This window comes from Opisthocomus hoazin, chromosome 1 (assembly GCF_030867145.1).
Source record: "Opisthocomus hoazin isolate bOpiHoa1 chromosome 1, bOpiHoa1.hap1, whole genome shotgun sequence".
In the NCBI taxonomy this organism is placed as follows: Eukaryota; Metazoa; Chordata; class Aves; order Opisthocomiformes; family Opisthocomidae; genus Opisthocomus; species Opisthocomus hoazin.
In genome coordinates, this window is record NC_134414.1 from 123,682,703 (window position 1) to 123,700,185 (window position 17,483).

Sequence of the window (17,483 nt, forward strand, 5' to 3'; positions counted from 1 at the left end):
TTTCCTCTATTATCTTCACTGCTAAAAATAAATTGCTACTGAAATACAGCATTAGATTCTAGAGAGTGGGACACATGTAGCCAACCATAACAAAAAAAACCCCCACTTCCACACCAAACAGATGAACAATTGGAGGCAGGAATATCACAGGAAGGGATAGGCATAGCTTTAGAGGAAGAAATTAATCACTTACATAACAACTTTCACTTATTCCTCTCATCTAAAATACATACTTTATTGAATGTACTTCACTAGATTATATGAATACCATCTGAATCAGAAAACCCAGTGAGCATGTCAAATCATTATTTTATCCTCAGTAACAATCATTTAGTTCTTCTACTCTAAATTCTTCCACTATGAAGTTTGAGGAAAGCTGTTTTGCTTCCTTGTATTTTCATTTCCCAATCTGTCCTTCAGGGATAAGAAAGCAAATCTGACCATACAGAGAGACTAAGAGAATTTTGTTCTCTCTCACAGCTTTCTTACAGCAGGGAAATTACACATTTCTCTAAAATAATATCAAAGGCATTACTCTTAGCAGGCTTTCGTTATTCAACAAATTCAATATTTTAAAGCCAGGAAAGTTTGTTAGCCCTTAACTTCCAATAATGTAATTCTAAAAGATGACACACACATACACAAAGCCTTTTTATATATTAGAAAATTGTACTGCATCTGATCTTGTTTTTCAACACTTCCGTTAGCATTATGCTTCACAGATTAGGGCAAACTGGATGTTATCGAACAGTATGTCATATGTCATTAATATTTGTGTTACCCAAGCAAAAACTCCTATGGTTTGGTTACGACCTGCATATCATTCTAATACACATATACCTTAAAGTATTTGGTTTAACCATAGCAGTTCTTATTGAGACTATACCTCTTGTATGAATTAGATAAGGAAATTGGTCAATTACGGTGATCTCAGATTTGTACTGAAAAATAGTAAGTGAATAAATAAGTTGAATGAAAAATAAGAACACACACAGGGTTTACAAGACTCTTTCCTAAGAAAAGGTGAATAAGGCACTTGCAAACTAGCTGACAGAATAAATACTGAAATTGGAATTTCATACTGTGAAGTTGAATCAGGACAGATGAATCTTTAATACATACATGGATCATCAAAGGAGGGAAGTTTGTGTGGCTCACTCAAAAAGTGACTTCAAATATAGACCGAGTTAGAAGTTCAGTATGTCAGTTTGGAAGGATAGCTGGGAATGACTGACTGGCCCTGGACACGTGCAAGACATTACATATATGTGTGTAGGAGTACATCCAGGGATATACACATAGTCCGGCCAGAGAAAGACAAATATAATGAAACTTGAAAAGGTATTCATGAATTCACATTTCTGGATTTCCTGATTTCTGTTTGGATTTTCAAACCATTTAATAGCAGTCTTTACCATTACAGCAGTGGTAATGAATCTCAGATGTGTCACTGGTGGGAAAGTAAATAACTAGAAATATATACCCACACCTCTTGCTTATAAAAGACAAAATCCAGGTAGTACTTAGCAAGCAAAAGGAAGCAGGACAGAAACAGAGGCAGTCCCAGCAGCAATAGCACTCACTGCCTTTGAAATCGTAACGTCAAGCTGGAAAACGAAATGTTCCATTATTCCTGGCAACAGCTGAGAAAAACATCATTCTCCCCACCTCGGGCTGCATGTATGTGATGGTAGAAATTCACTTACAGAAATCTGCTGTTTATCTGATAAAAGATGAAAGATTATCAATAAATTTTGTAATTTTAATAAATATACATATAGCAGTGAACAAACACGTGCTAAAGGTCATCTTCGATCCTTATTAACTCTACATTTAAAAATAGCTTCAATATTGGAAGCAAAACACATTTTCATGCTAGGATACTGAATAGCACATATGAACTTAATGGGTTTGCACAGATCTGCTTGTAACACATGCTTATAAACGCATGCATTTTTGTCCAGCTCTCCACACATACACTTGCACAATGTCAATAGCATCTGTGTTTATATCTAGCCATTAACTTATATAGCATAAATATGTATGTAACATGCTTGATTAAACATTGGGTATTCTTGTGTACATCTCAAACATGTAAATAAGAACAAAGGACTGAGGAAGGTCTCCTTGGCAAACAGTTTTTGGCTCCTACAGCAAGCCATTTGAAAAAGTCCATTCCATAAACTCAGCAAATGCTCCCAAGTTAGAATTCAGTTTCTACCCCCTCTGCCCCAAAAAAAGTCTATGCCAAAACTATTCGGATAGTGTGAATCCTTCTTCTGATCCCTCTGAAGTAATTCAGCAACCAGTTTATAGCTATTTTTTATAATGCGTACTCTCATTTTCATTTCATCGTCTCTCCTCCCAGTATATTTTAGACAGCAGTCTTCACCTGTCTCAAATCCTCTGCATAAATACGCAAGTGGGTGTTATTTTACACACTACATACAGATGTTGAAGAAGCAATGTTTTGATGAGTTATACATAAACTCCATTCAAAATGCCACTTGCCTTTAAGGCTCTGTTGCCAAATATTCCACACTTTCCCTTGTCCCTTCTCAGATCGAGACCCCAGGACTGAAAGGCTTTGGAAGAAGTACCCAAAGCAGCTTGCAGGCAAGCTCACAGCCCTCTGGTTCTCGCATATGACATGGATAATGGACAAGGGTCATGCACTGAGCATTTTCCAAGCCACATTACAGATACTATCCTGTATAAGCCAAAACACCCTGAACGAAAGCTCTGATGAAGTATAGCTCCCCTTAGGCAACTTTGCTGCTCGGAAGCCAAAGACCAGGGAGTTCAAGACCAAGGTGCTCTATTCGGAGCCTGAGGCAAAAGAGACTACATGCACTGAGCAAATAAACTGCAGTCAGTCCCCAAAGGAACTCCTTGCCTGATGCCTGGTTAATAGTTAATGTACATGGCAAGTCCTCAGTAGCCAGGAGCTACCTGTGAGAAAAGCAGCATGCAGTTACAGGAAGACAGACAGCTGAGAGTTGAACTTCAATACCTACTGACACAGCAAGAACAATTTCCATTAAAAATAATCTATGTTTTAATTAATCTAAATGAGGTATTTAGACATGGCAATGGTGAGGTCCTAGCACAGGTGTTCTCATGGGAGTAAAGGATGGCTAGAATAACTGTACAAATATATTCGCAATCCCAATACTGCATTCTCTAAATAAAAACACTCGGATGCCAACCAGGTTAAACACCATCATGCTAAGAGCTGTACCGGCATGAACAGTGACGGCATGCATGTGTTGCATGGATGGCAATAAGTGCTCTTCATCTCTCAAGCACATTTTCTAAAGAGCACAAGATGATTTGTGAGTGTGAAATAACACACAGTCTGCACAGGACAATATTTTTTCCTCCCTCTCTCCACTTCAGGAAGACTAACAGCGTGTCCATAACTGAGCTTTTACTTTTTTGTCTCTCTCGTCAGTTCAATTGAATCTAGAATGATAAAGGTTTTTTAAAGAGAGGGAATGAAAAAGGTTGGCCATTTTTCCAATGCAAGCAAAGGCTGCCCTGTAAGCAGTCAGGGTCACCGTGAACGTAGTAGCAAATTAGACACAGCCACTATATTAGTTTCCTATATATAAAATACATTATACTGGAGGATCGAAAGGATACTTGATAGATCTCAGTTTTCAAAACACCATCATGAAATAGGGAAATAAACCTCTTTGTTGATCAATGAAATAGTAAAACAGCATACAGTCCTCAGGACCATGCGTGCAAACACTTTCTAAGTGGTATTCGTATACCAGCTATTGGATAAGCAATTCAAAGTTAACAAAAACTGCTAAGAGAGTGGTCCAGCTTGATCGAGCTTGGACATTGGTTTATTGGAAAGCCTACACACATTTCAGTGGCTTTCTAAAGGTAACACAGTAAATCAACCACAATTAAAAGCACAGAACCTGTGACCCCGTTTTTCCACTTTCTTGCTTTATCTAAGAATACCATTTTTTCACTGAAGGGAGAAAGACTTTGTAGAGCAGCGAATATGATGGGAACTGTGAGAATTATCTACAAATCCTTCAGACAAGATGCCAAAGTTCAGACTTCCCAAATTAAAAAGTTCATGTTCCACTCATACTGATTTTTCTTAGTATCGTAAAAGCAATCTTTCTAATCAGATAGATTAATAGGCACCAGAAGATACTTTTAAAATATTCAGAACTCCAACGAAAGAAGATAATGAGTTAAACAGAAAAACACTGAAATTGAAAACCTCAAAACAAAACTGCTTTAGGAATGAAACATTGTTTAACTGTAGACTTCAGTAAAACCGCTTTGTAAAATCATTTATACATGCAAATTGACAAATAAAGGCTAGACAGTACAGCTACTTAGAGGTACTCTTTTCCTTGGGTTTAAGATATCTTCTAACTAGGCATGAAGCTGAACACTATTATGCTTTTATTGTAGTCTGATCCTGATGCGTCAAAGGAGGTGAAGACCCCCGCTGAACCCAAATGAACAGAACGAGAAACTTTCTCCTTTCCAAAACGTTTATATACATTGCACTCACTATGAAGGCGGCAGCAGCTCACAAAAATGTCGCTAAATTGTTTTTCAACTTGCTGATAACAGTGCATTTCCTTCAGCATATATCTTAGCGTGAGCTGCAAATATCTGGCTGAGCAGTATGGTAAAAGCCCAAGCAGTTTTGCTGAAGTAAAATAGCTGCTGACACCACTGGGGAGCTGTCTAAACAAGACATCTAATTTAAAGCTACTTTAAGTATGTTTAAATAAGCGACGTTTACTGAAACACTGATGTGACCTAATTAGAAGGGGAAAGTTTGACAGAAATTAAGTATTATCCCCACATTACAATTACAGCATGTAGACAGCACATTTAGAGGTGAAGCTACTTGCCGAATTTTTCAAATACCTGAAGTCCTCCTTTCTGGCTCCAGAAAATCCTTCTCTTAAGAAAGCTCCGCGCATGTGCCGGGCTTTCTCAGATTGCCTCTTCTGTTCGTATTTCATGTTGCTGACTCCCTCAGATCCCTGCATACCCTTAAGAATTAGTAGCCTAGGACCTTCTTCTAAATCTTCCGTTCCTGTATAATTACATGTGGTTTCAGAAGTGGCAGAATCATCAATATATAAGCATATATTGTCAGTACTTTTCTTTATGTTATTCTTATATGACAACACATAAGAGAACAGCACCACCTCTATGCCCCATTTTTCAGACAGTCTCACACACCTGAGCCTGCTTAGGGATTCTGGTCATGCTGAAATACAGTCACTACTAAAGAGAACACAACAATTTTTGCAAGGACAAATGGGGAAACTCTTAGATATACACTCCACTCTGTAGTGCACTTACGATAAGGCTCTGCAAAACAGGCAAGAACATCATTAAGTCTTCTGCAGAACAAAACTACATATACTCCATTAATTGACTGTAAAGGATTAAACTGACTATAAAATACTACAGCTGAAGCTGAGATTTATTTTCTTTTTTATTGTGTAGCTTTATTGAGATAACACATGTTCATCAGAAAGACTTCCCAGTATAAATTCTGATGGCATATTTGTCATCAAAATCAATGAGTGTCGCTTGCAAGGCTTAGCACTTGGGAGTCCTATTAAAGCTCCTGCTCTGAGTCAGACACAATAAGGAGTTGAATCTAGGTTCCCCTCTTCCCAAACACAGAACCCTAGTTGCTCACAGACTTTGGTGTCTCACAGAAATACTTTGGAAAGGTTTGGATTACCCCAGTGGAAAACAAGGGGGAAAAATATAATCTTTCAAAGTTTTGCAGAAAATTGTTTCCCTTTAAGCTGTATTTTAAACCTGATATTCATTCTACTAAAGTCATCACATCTAACAAATAGGCGTTTGGCCCAACATGTAAAAAGAAGAGCATGAGAGAAAGGGGGCAAACCTGTTACCTACTTCTTTGCAGCTGAGGAAGATAAAAATCAGACAAAAACACCTTGGAAAAGATCTTACAGTAAGATAGGGCTGAAGGTTCATATCTGCAAGCTCTTTTAGAGAGTTAAAAAAAAAATTGTCTCAAGCCTGAAAATCTGCTGCTACTTTTCCATCAGAAGTGATATAGCTAACAGCAGCAACAAATGCTTTTGAGGCAAGTAGTAAAATAACATTGGAGTTATTAGAAGAAAAGACATTAATTTAGCTGCATGAATAGACAGAAGAGGAAATATTCCAGTTCTGTCTAGTTTACATTAATACTAGAGACATCTGAAATTTAAGAGAGAACTCAAAACAAGGCAAATCAAAGCTGCTTCTTCTAAAGAAGCAATTTTGTGAGAATCTCGTGGTTTTTTAACATTCAAGTCAAGAAGAAACACTCGGACATGTGATCAAAATGCACCCTTAGAAAAAAAGTGAAGTAATGAACCCAGAATGCATAACTTTTCACATTTCATTATAAATTAGGCAAGGGGCTCTTGCAAAAAAAACAAAACTCTTAAAGATCTGTAGTTATTTTTGAACTTTTGGGGATGGACCATAATTTTGAAGTTACAGGTGGTCTTCATCAGAACTTTAGATCACATCTAAGACAGCACTGCTAATCATCTCAGCTGTAGTTGCCTTAAAATAAATTACTCTGAGTTCTCTCGCAAACTTTTTGTGTAAAGAAAATGGACAATGTTGTGCTATTTTCAATAAAATTATTCCTAATTTGCAAGGGAAAAGGAAATCCATATTGTCAACTGTATTGAGCTCGATGCAGAAAGTAGAGGCCATTACCAAAACTGCGGATGAAAAAGCAGTCACTCCATGTGGTGCTTTGGGCTTTCAAGTCAGCGCATTTTACCGCTCGCCGGCAGTCCACGGCCACCCATCTGTACCTTGACCCACACGGACCCGGTTACGACACTGTGCTGTGGGTGCTAGCATTCACTGCATAATTCTGCTCATATACAGCATGGTGTGCGTGTGTAGGCAAAGCTCCCATCACCTCCCTACTCAAATAGAAGTGAGATTGGGTCCTACTGAAAGCATAATTAAAACTAAATTTACCGAAAGAGATTTAGAGGTTGTTGGTTGGTTGTTGGGTTTTTTTTTATGGGGTCATTTTTTTTTTTTCATTTTAGGTGCTTATTCTGAGAAGCTAAAATCCAGAAAGCGTTTTTAGCATATATTAGATGTTTGTTTTTTAAAGTAACTGGAATGGCGTTTGACCTTCTGCTTGAAATCAAGATGGGTTAACCTTGCTTACCTTCTGGTTCACTGGGTATGATCACGCTTATATATGTAAAATGGAGCATTTGTTTATTAAGAGGTCAGTCGTTTCAAGAAGTTAAAAATTATGCAACTTGTGATGGGGTATTGCTCCATTTCCTTCTCAGGAAAAGGGAAATCAGAGGACAGTCGTTGAAAATAGTGGGTTTATCTCATTTACTTTCACCAATTCTCTTTAAGCTTACCACCTGCAAAGATTTAATTCTCACACTTTATTCATCACAGTAACTGCGCAGAAAAACTTATGCAGAGAGTTTACATGCCCAGACAGAGACTGAACGAACCAGATGCCCATTACTAATGAAGACCATGTTACAGGTTAATCAGGAGAAAAAATTGCAGGTAGCAAACAAGCATGAGGCCAAATCTATCACTAGCATAAGCCTCCAGAGTCAGTTAATTATCACATGGATTACTTTGGTTGTGTTGTATTTGTAACTCTTCAAATTCCAACAGACTATTAAGTGCTGAACCAATATTAACAGCAAGAATTTTTGCATCTCTAGAGAAATATGAAAATAAAAAATTATAATAAAATAATAAAAAAGCATACTTACATTTCATACAGCACCACTCCCATACACTTCTCTTGAAAATCTTTTATTACAAATTCCCTTAAAGTCTTAGTCATTATAGACTGGAACCTGTTAAGGGTGAGTTCGCCTGTGCATACTAAGTCAGGTATCATATCTTTAGGTAATAAACCACAAAATAACATAAAACAGCAAATGAATCCTGAAAATTAGCAGCAAGTTGTTATGAAGAAATTTGTAGAAATGAAATAACATTCTATAAAAATATGAACAAAAGAAACTAATTTACTACAAAACATTTTATGAACAGAGCAACTATACTCGGAGTAATTCACAGAATTGTTTGCCTGCTTCTTAGAAGCTGTCTTTAGTTTAGGTAGACTTTTTTTTTTTGCAAGACACTAATAATATAATATTTCTCTCTCTCTGTATCCTGCCTTCCTTCAGAATATGATTCTTAACACAATTTGCAAGACATTGTTCTGCTTTTCAAATCTTCAGAAATGTACCTGCATGCTTGCACAAAGTACTGCTGAAATTACCTTACTTACATAAAAGACCAAGATGGTGATTCCGTGCAAATTTGCATCACGGAGAGAGAAACAGAGAGACAGAGAGGGAGGTGACTCCACATAATTCTGGTAAGACTTCTTTCTTGCAATTGGTTTTACATGGCTGGATGGGAAACAACGTAAATCGCAACAACGCATAGTGGATAGACACAGAAATCACTTCTCCTACCGAAGATTTGATGTTGGGTTCTCCAACTGAAGCTTGCTGATATGCAACTGAAAAAAATTATCTAATATTATAGTAATTATATGGCTATAATGTATAATATGATACGAGTGAAAATTCTTCTTCGCAAAGGTTTAAAATTCTGCTGCATTAATTGTGAGCTGTAAGGTCCCAGCCCAGGAATCCAATTTACGTATACTTTTTAAAGATGTCTTTCAAACCATTCAGCTATTTCTGAATGTCCAAACAAACATTTGATAGCTAGGAACATGCAGTATCTCACGTTAGGAAGTTGATCTCTCACTGAAATAGTTTGCCAAGAGTCTTTAAAAAGTGACTTTGCATGCTTTGCCAAACTCTTGCTTCAAGTTCATCTAAGAAGTAATAAAGTACTGTATGCCTTTTAATTTCAGCTAACTTTCTACATTAAATAATTCAAAATAAATGTTAATTAGTTTGGGCCCTTCTCCTATATACAGATAACTGCACAAAGAGCCTCGATCCACTTGCAGGATCTGTGCAAGTACGAGGGTTTGCTCTTACCAATCGCATAGTTATCAACTGGACATTTTTCTGTTTTGCCCCTCCCGAGCCTCAGTTTGCTTTGTAAGGAGATATACGCCACGGGCAATCGGAGTGAATTTACAGTACATACTTATGCATTAAATACTTGGGAAGCATTTTTATAAATATCTGGCTCTGTTTATCTCAGATTCGGTTGTCGTGTGGATGACAGCAACATTCTAAGTGAAATGAATGCAAAACACCCATGCTCCTTGCTAGAGCGAACCAATTGTAAAATTTCGATGAACCACCAGAAAAGCGGTTTTTTAGTCATGTAGTTCCTTCCTTTATTCAATGGGCAACGTACACTTAGAACACCTCCTAAATTAGCATTCCATCATTAATTTCCTGGATATCACATCTTGTCCCATTAGAGAAGTGTTTCAGTCCACTACTCTTGACCTTTTTTTTTAAATAAGATCTGTTAATTCATTTTTATGATTCAAATTTTGGGGCTCTTAGAAAAGCTTCCCTAAGTGTTCTCTGGTTCTAAATACTTGATGTGCTTTTCTTTTTCACTAGGAAACTATTTTCAGCGCTTGCCAACTGCGAGCATTGCAGCATCCTGAGGCAGGCTGCCTTATCACCCCCCAAAAATACCATTTGCCTTGAAAAAAAAAAGTTATTTAAGTGACAGGTTACATAGCTGGCTTGCTCTTTTTCTATTTCTGAAGCCATTCAGGTTTGCATTTTCAAGGTTTCCTTTACAAGTTAGAACACTTAATTTGAAAAGTAAAAAAGCTTAATTACGGTGGAAGTTGAGATTTTCATCTTGGACAACAGCTTGAATTTTAAGTAAATCATATATGGTGAGATTTCTTAAAAGAACCTGACAAATGTTGACAACTAGCCACTCTCTAGACTTACTAAGCATCTCCTACTACAGTTTACGCCATCATTTGTTGAAAATTTTCCAACCTTTTTCTCTTGTCATCTTCCATCAAATCCTAATTTGGTATATGTTTTACCTCCATATTATCTGAGCTTTCAAAGAGTTGTGTTATCGTGATGGATTCTCCTTCACTTAAAAATATAACAAATTAAAAAAATGTCTGCTACTCAGAAAGAGTAGATGAAGCTTTCACTGTAACTACATCCCATGAAAGAAATAGGCCGAACAGTATGAGTATTTCATCAGGCTTTGCAACCTGCTTGCCAGAAGCACAATGTTTAACACACTCTCACATACCAAAAGTACGTGAAGATGGAAAACTCCAAACTTGTTTGGTTTTTTTCTCTTAAGACTTGACAGACATATAACAAAGTCTTGAAAACAAAATACATAAAAGGCTTCCGACAGTTGACGGTTAATTCCTAGGAAGCTTGTAAGGATCCAAATATTTCCAATCTATACGGTTGAAAAATTGAGATGTCTTCTGTCTCTTAAACAGAACTTGCATAGACACCAGTGCTTGTGAACTGAGGCTTAGGAGCTAGTTTTTCCATTTCTATTTTTAATAGCTAAATTGCCAAAGAAAGAACTACACATCAGTAAGTCTAGCTTTTACAAAGATGGATATAGCCCTTGTATATGGCTAAATACCTGCATTTCCACTGTCTCTCGAGATCTGTGCAATTGAACGAGTAGACTGAAGGACTGCCAACTAAGCTTTTCATTTGCCTGCACATTTTATCTGTTACACACACAGTTATAAATCAGTTGCATAGGACAAAGTAGAGTTAAATTCCTTCATTGCTTTACTGAAAAAACTCTGATTTAGACTGTCATATTTTAAAAGCTAAAAAATACTACGTATTTTTAAAAGAACAGGACTGAATTTAATTAAGAAAGCAATATTTCATTACACAACAGTGTAAACAAGTAAAATCTGCAAAATTTCAGCTTCTCGGACTCTGGAATAACATAAATTGTTTTCTTAATGCTAAAAAGAAACAGCAGTGAAACTTCAGTTTAGCTGTTGACAAAAGTTGTATCAGTAGAACTGTGAAAATCAACAATATCCTTATGAGTATACACACACATGGATAAAGTAGATACAACTTCTTAGAAATATTTAAAATATGTGTCCTGTTAAAGGTATCTTCCCTTCATGCCACTCTCAAAACATACTCCATTTTCTTGCCAGAACAGTTGATGCATCTCACAGTTCTACACACAATATAGACAAATACATGATGAATTGGAGGAGGGGAGGGGGGATTCAATGGTTATCTGCAATTGTGCAAGTATTTTTTCTTTCTTTTTTAAAGGGAGTTTGGTTACAGTTTGGAGATAGTTACAAAACAAATTATTTATTTTTATATATATCTTTTTTCCTTGCTTATGAGTTTACTTATGGTACTAATCACAATTCAACTTTCTGTGAATAACAGAAAACGGCTGTCAAAAGCGTTCCTTACATGAACGTTCATTCATAAATCCACTTCTTGTCCCCTTTAAGGTGCTAGTGAACCTCCTATTTATCTCTCACTTTGGCTTTTTATCTACATAGTCTTCCTTAAAAAGGACACATATATTTGAAATATATTTTCAGATAGCTTTCTCTATTTTGTATATACTTCCCATGTAGTGTATACGAAAGAAACAAAAAGGAATGCGGTCTTTCACTTATTACTTCACTCATTAGGAATTTTGCTTGGAAGGGTTCAGATAGAAAGCACTACTCTATAACAAGCATTAGAGAATGGAATATAGCACTGCAAGTGCTCAGCAAATGTCCCTTTGCAAAGAAAGGCTACATTTGCCTGCATTTTGTTCCATTCACTAATGTGTCTGTTCATAGTTTTTCCCATGAATTATTAATGAATCATTGTGAACAGTCAGGAGAAAAAGGAAATAAAACATGTAGAATTAAGCCTTTAGGTTTTTTTTTTTTCCCCCTAGGTGTAAGAAGAATTCAGCTAGGAGAACTTAAGACAGCACGTAAGGACATGGGAACAGTAGCCAAAATAGCCTGTATTTACTTGCTTGGATTTTCCAGATAGGCTTGTAAATAATTTTTAGTGTACCTATCTTGTAGTTTGAGGACTTGCTAAGTCATCTCATGAAAAGGAAGGAAATTAATCCTAAGACCCATTATCTGTCCATTTTATCTTCCTGTCCATGAATCGATTAAAAAAAGGCTCCTGGCATCATGGCACCCAAAGGACAGAAGACACAGCTGTTCAGAGGAGCAAAACATTGTGAAAATAAGCCGTACGAGTAATACCTGCCAGACTGACAAGTTTTAGTGTCCACTGAGTTAGCACAAAACAGGACACTGTCCGATTCTGTTTAGCAAACAATTCTGAGAAAAGTGATTTTGTAAAGAAATGAAAAACAGGGAAGGGCTGTCCGGGTGTTGTGTGTTCATACAAATAAAAGTGTCATCTCACCAGCCTTAAAAAAAAAAAAGGGATTAATTCTACAATACTGCCCACAGTATTATTTTACTGCCATTGAAGCCTGTCATACTTTAGACTAAAAGCTCTGTAAACTGTATGAAGATTTTTGCCATTTTAATTGTGATATTTGGGTAGAAACTTTTCATATTCTTCTTATGTCCCAATGAACAACACGATTAATAAAATCATCTGCTCAGAAATTCGAATTATTTATTTTTATGCACTTTTTAACAGAGAGCTTATAGGAGCACCTCAGCTAAACTTCCAGATGTACACTTTTGTACCTTTGAAGGAGGGAAACACAGAAAACTAAATGTGTTTATGATATGGTTTCCCTCTGTAATTGCTCGAAGGCCAAGTTTGAGCATTCTGAAATTTGTAGCCTTGTGTCGATAATTCAAGATCTGCATGAGAATTTGTGGCCCATCTCTAGAATTACTTACTTTAAAACAATTTTTTTCTCGTGCCTGACATTTACTTCAGTACTCAAAAGATCAAAAGGAAAGGCTTTGCAAGTTCATCAGTCCCAATCTTGGTAGCATCTTTCAATTGACCACTTGAAGAATAAGCACAAAACACATTAGAGTGAAGTGGAATGAACTCATGGTAAGGTGGTATGCAGCTTACTCGATCACTGACCACTCCAAGCTTGTTTCAGGAAAAACTAAAAGTTCACTTCACTGTAAGAAGGCTTGAAAACACTCCAGGCAGCAGCAGATCTTTACTTCTGTTCATAGCTCTGAGCTGAAAAACCCCTCTGTTTGGTCTCATCTTTGAACTAAATTCACAGTGATCTTACATTTTTTATTATAGTGTATTTTGCATCAATAATGTAGCAACAATTCCACAAGTTTTGTGCTACGTTTCTTGTATTCTACCTATACTCTTAGGCTAAGTACTACTATTCTTCAAACTATTACAGGTATCCAATCAAAAATACTTCCCCTCAAATCCATAGGCAACCATCTCCAAACCAACGGCAATGGTACCTGTTCAAAATCTGATCCCATATGTTCTTTGTGAGTGTGAATACCACTAAGAGCTTAGCACCAGAGACCCCTATAGGGCTAGCTTTACCCATCTGCAAACTTCACTACATATTATCAATAAGTTTTCTGCTATAACTGTACAAGAGGAGCCTGAACTACTGATATCTTGTGGCTAATTAAAAGGAGAAATGCAAAAAGATTTTTTGCAGATGCATTTTGACCTAATGCAATTTCCATACTTTTGTAGCCCTATACACATCTATGGACACAGAGCAGTGTACAAAATACAAGCACCAGAAGTATCATACTTCAGCATCAGAAAGGGAGAGGGGCCCCAGAGGCCGAATGGAGGGCGAACAGAAGGCATGCCTACCACAGAGCATAAGACTCTGCTCAAAACCCTCCCGAAACATAACCTCCACCTGTTACAAGAACTGGCTCCACAGCGTTAACAACCGGCTGCGAAACCCTCCTCTAGTCTCCAGAAAACTTTAAAATAAAAAGTCTGTGGCAGTTGCCAAAGCTTTCAGCATAAGGATGGTGTGTTTGATCAGCACAGCTCAGGCGTATGTTGTAGGAGAAATTCTTCCAGTGGATTTTGGTCAAACGTGGCCTAATAGTATTGGCTGACTTCTCCAAATTCAGGCCTCGGATGTAAAGTTTGTTGCTCTTTTGGTCTACTAAATTCTAGGAAGTACATTCCTCTCTCCCAAAATTAACATGACTTTTGAACATCTGTGCATACCGAAGCTGCTTCACTCTCTGCCCAAGCAGGGCCAGCGTATACACCACCGCGAGTAAACACATAAAGGTAAAAACGACTTCATTTTGTGCTGTGTCTAGTGGAGACAAGCGTGAGGGCAGAGACACAAAAGGAAGGACGCTACCCTTTTTCTCATCACCTACTCCCCTCCATTTCCAGCCTGCCTGGTATGCTGCTTACTGCAAACCAACCCCCCGAGATGCTGTTACGAGCAGCATGTCTCTAACTTTACCCAACTAATTTAAAAGCCTCTTCTGTGCAGGTTACTGCAAGTAACCACATTTTCACTTTTTTAGCAAATTTCCCCTTATAAATTGCAAGGAAAGCTGCATAGCTGTGGTTCGATGTTCAATGGTGAGTTGCTGTTCAGCTGTGGCAGTCGCTCGGGCAGGAGAAGAGGAGGCTGCACGACCACAATGGCCGTCCTCACTGATGCCTGGCCTCCTCCCAGCCCTCCCCAGGGGCTCTCTGTCGCAGGGCAGCTCAACACGGTGAGCCCTGCCGCCTCGTCCACCGACGGCCACAACTCCAGCCATGATTTGGAGGACAGATGTGGCGGAGGCCCTCACGCAGACACCCTCCTGCTACCAAAATGGTGGGGAGGCCACCGCAGAAACATCACGTCCTTTCCTGAAAGAGAGCTCTAACATAGCTCCTCGTGAAATAAAAGCCTGCCTTACCTGCGACTGGGAGCCGTGCCTGCGAGATGGCGAGGACGGCGACCCTCCTCCAGCCCATGCTGCTGGCCCGGGCGGTGCTGGGGAGCGGAGGAGACACGGCGCGGCTGCGGCCTTGCTCGTCTGGCGGGAAGCTCGCCGCCTCTGAGGGCGGCCACGTCCACCCGCTGGCAGCGCCTGCCTCCGCCTCGCCGCCTCCCAGGTCTGGGGTTTGCCTGCTCGGTGGCGATGCTCGGGGTTTCCTCCCGTGTTGTTTTTTCTTTCTTTTCCTCTTTGCGAGATGGTTTTTGGTGGGTTGGTTTTTTCTTTTTTGTTTTCAGTTTGTCATCCCAGTCGGCAGCTGCTGATCTCTGAAAGGGACCTAGAAAGTGCATCTGGCACCAAATCTGGCCCAACTTCAAAAGGGATACTATATAACTACTCCCAGTGCGCAGTATGACACAAGTAGAAGTTTAAATTTTAAGTTCTAGTCATTCTTCAACAAATAGTGGGCTAAACTGAATGATATAAAGTTAATTTCTAAACCCAGCTGAAGTATGGCCTTACGAGGAGCAACTGGACGCGGCTGCTCTCCCAGGGCTACGGGGTGCCGGCATCAGGGAGGGCTGGCCTCTGCCCGGCCTTGCAGACAGCGTCCACGGGACGTGCCAGCTCAGCTGGTGCTGCCTGGCTCAGTTCAGTCGTATCTGTCTATGAAATGGAGAGGCCTTTTGATGCGAACACTCCGCATCTCTGTATTTGAAAGGGTGTCAGTTTGTGCAGAGTGCTGGAGCCATTTTGTCCTCCAAGCCACCACAGCCTCTAGGGAGGAGAGCCTGTGTCATCTCTGCAGGGGGGCACAGCCTGCATCTCCTCTTCGCTAGGCTTGAAAAAGCAAGCTTGGCAGCCTCTGGCTACGCACACCACTCCTACCGACTGAGTGGGCCACGGGATTCAACCTTCTTGCTGCTTGAAGCTGTCCTCTAGCCACGGACCCCAAGGCAGACCAATGCACCACAGAAGCAGGATGAGCGGTTTGAAGGCAGCTTTGGTCTGGGAGCTAACAAGGCTTTTCAACCCTACGTTGTAGGCTTGCCCGTTAACATGGTCTTTGGAGCGACTCAAAACCGAGGTCTCCCAGCAGCCATGCTGGCAAAGCCTGGTTTCCCACAGGTCCATGTTCTCTATCCAGCTTTATGACTGCAATGCTTCCCACATTGCCTGAAGCCCCTGCCACCACCTCAGCTCTCCTGTGCCCGCCTCTGTGGGGCTGGGTGGCTGGGCACACAGCCCCCAGGTAACACATGTACATGCTGACTGAATAACCCAGCAGCCCAGTGCAAAAGTGAAAATGTTCTCGCTTTTTCTGCTGCTCTGAGCAGACTAATAAGATCGGTGCAGCTAGCTACACAAAACCACGAGCAGGAACAGGTTATGTTTGAGTCTCTTTTATTTAGCTGAATTGATGTTGACCCCCCAGGTCAAAAGTGGTTGGGGTTGTGGAGAGCAGCAGGCTGAGCCAGGAGAATCACAACACTTGTTTCCTTACGAAGCCAACCTAGTGATCAAATCAGGTGGAATTAAAGCAGCGCTCTGTAGGCAGGGCAGCGGTGGATAACCACACAGGCAATAGAGTAAGTATGCTTTAGCAGTAACCCCACAAGTGTCACTCAGGAGAACACTTTGCACTATGAGCTGGAAACACACAAGCAACTGATTTCTGTTAACCATATTAAAGCATTTCATTATGCTTTTACCTGAGGACCTCAACATGCTTTTCAAATTAGCCTTATTAAAGCCAGGGCAGTTAAGCTTTTACAGATAAAGAAATTAAGTCTTAAGGGAGACAGGGAAAACAAGGCACTAGAACTCAAACAGAACCAGGAATCAGGGATATCTGGGAGTCATTTGGTTTTGGGATTGGCTTTTTTGGCGCCTTTTTTTTTTTTTTTATTATTAAAAACAAACCCCAAACCAACCACCACGGAACTTTTAAACACACAAGAAAAAAGCAAGGGGAGAACCAAGGTGTGGTTAGGGGTACTTCCTCCTCAACAATTCTCATTGCATTTTTATTATTATTATGAAGCAGCAACAGCTAATAAAAGAATTCATTTAGGGCAAGAGTGGAGAAGAAACCCAGCATAATTACACCAGGTTAGAAAGGTGAAATCTGGAGTTTCAGAATAAGCTTCCTGAGAAGGAGATACTAGACAGAAGTAATATCGCCAGAAAACTGTTACATGAAAATGATGCCACTTGACGCAGTGATGCCAGCTTTCACTCTGTAAGAAACCTCACATTATTGTGCTCTTTTCAAATACGAACAAATAAAAATTTTCACTTTTATTAACAGACATAAAAAGTACATTTTGGACAACTGTGAATCAGAAGAGCTTGAAAACATGACTTAGATGCACCTTAAAGCCTAAACCTCAGCCTCCCCCCCATTAAAATACAACTGGCTCAACAGAAGAATGTTGAGTGTTTACAATAGTAATATTATTAACACGCTTCAGGGTCAGAGCTTAGGCTGGGAGGAAGCACAAGTATCTCAATGAATATTTTTTTTTTGCATCTCTAATTCTTCAAAAAGAAAGAGGACTGTGCATGCCTAGCAGGTACAGGATTGGTGATAACTATTTCC

General features: G+C 39.3%; 1 protein-coding gene across 2 annotated transcripts in view; it reads right to left on the bottom strand.

The window, feature by feature from the left end:
* The window catches only part of CD247 (CD247 molecule), a 58,425-nt gene extending 43,381 nt beyond the window's left edge, over nt 1-15,044 (bottom strand). For both annotated transcript variants that reach the window (XM_075411784.1, XM_075411709.1), the window contains exon 1: nt 14,861-15,044. In XM_075411784.1, the coding sequence (XP_075267899.1) occupies nt 14,861-14,918 (58 nt within the window). In that variant the 5' untranslated portion in view covers nt 14,919-15,044. The remainder of the gene's footprint in view (nt 1-14,860) is intronic.
* Nucleotides 15,045-17,483: the final 2,439 nt, after the last annotated feature.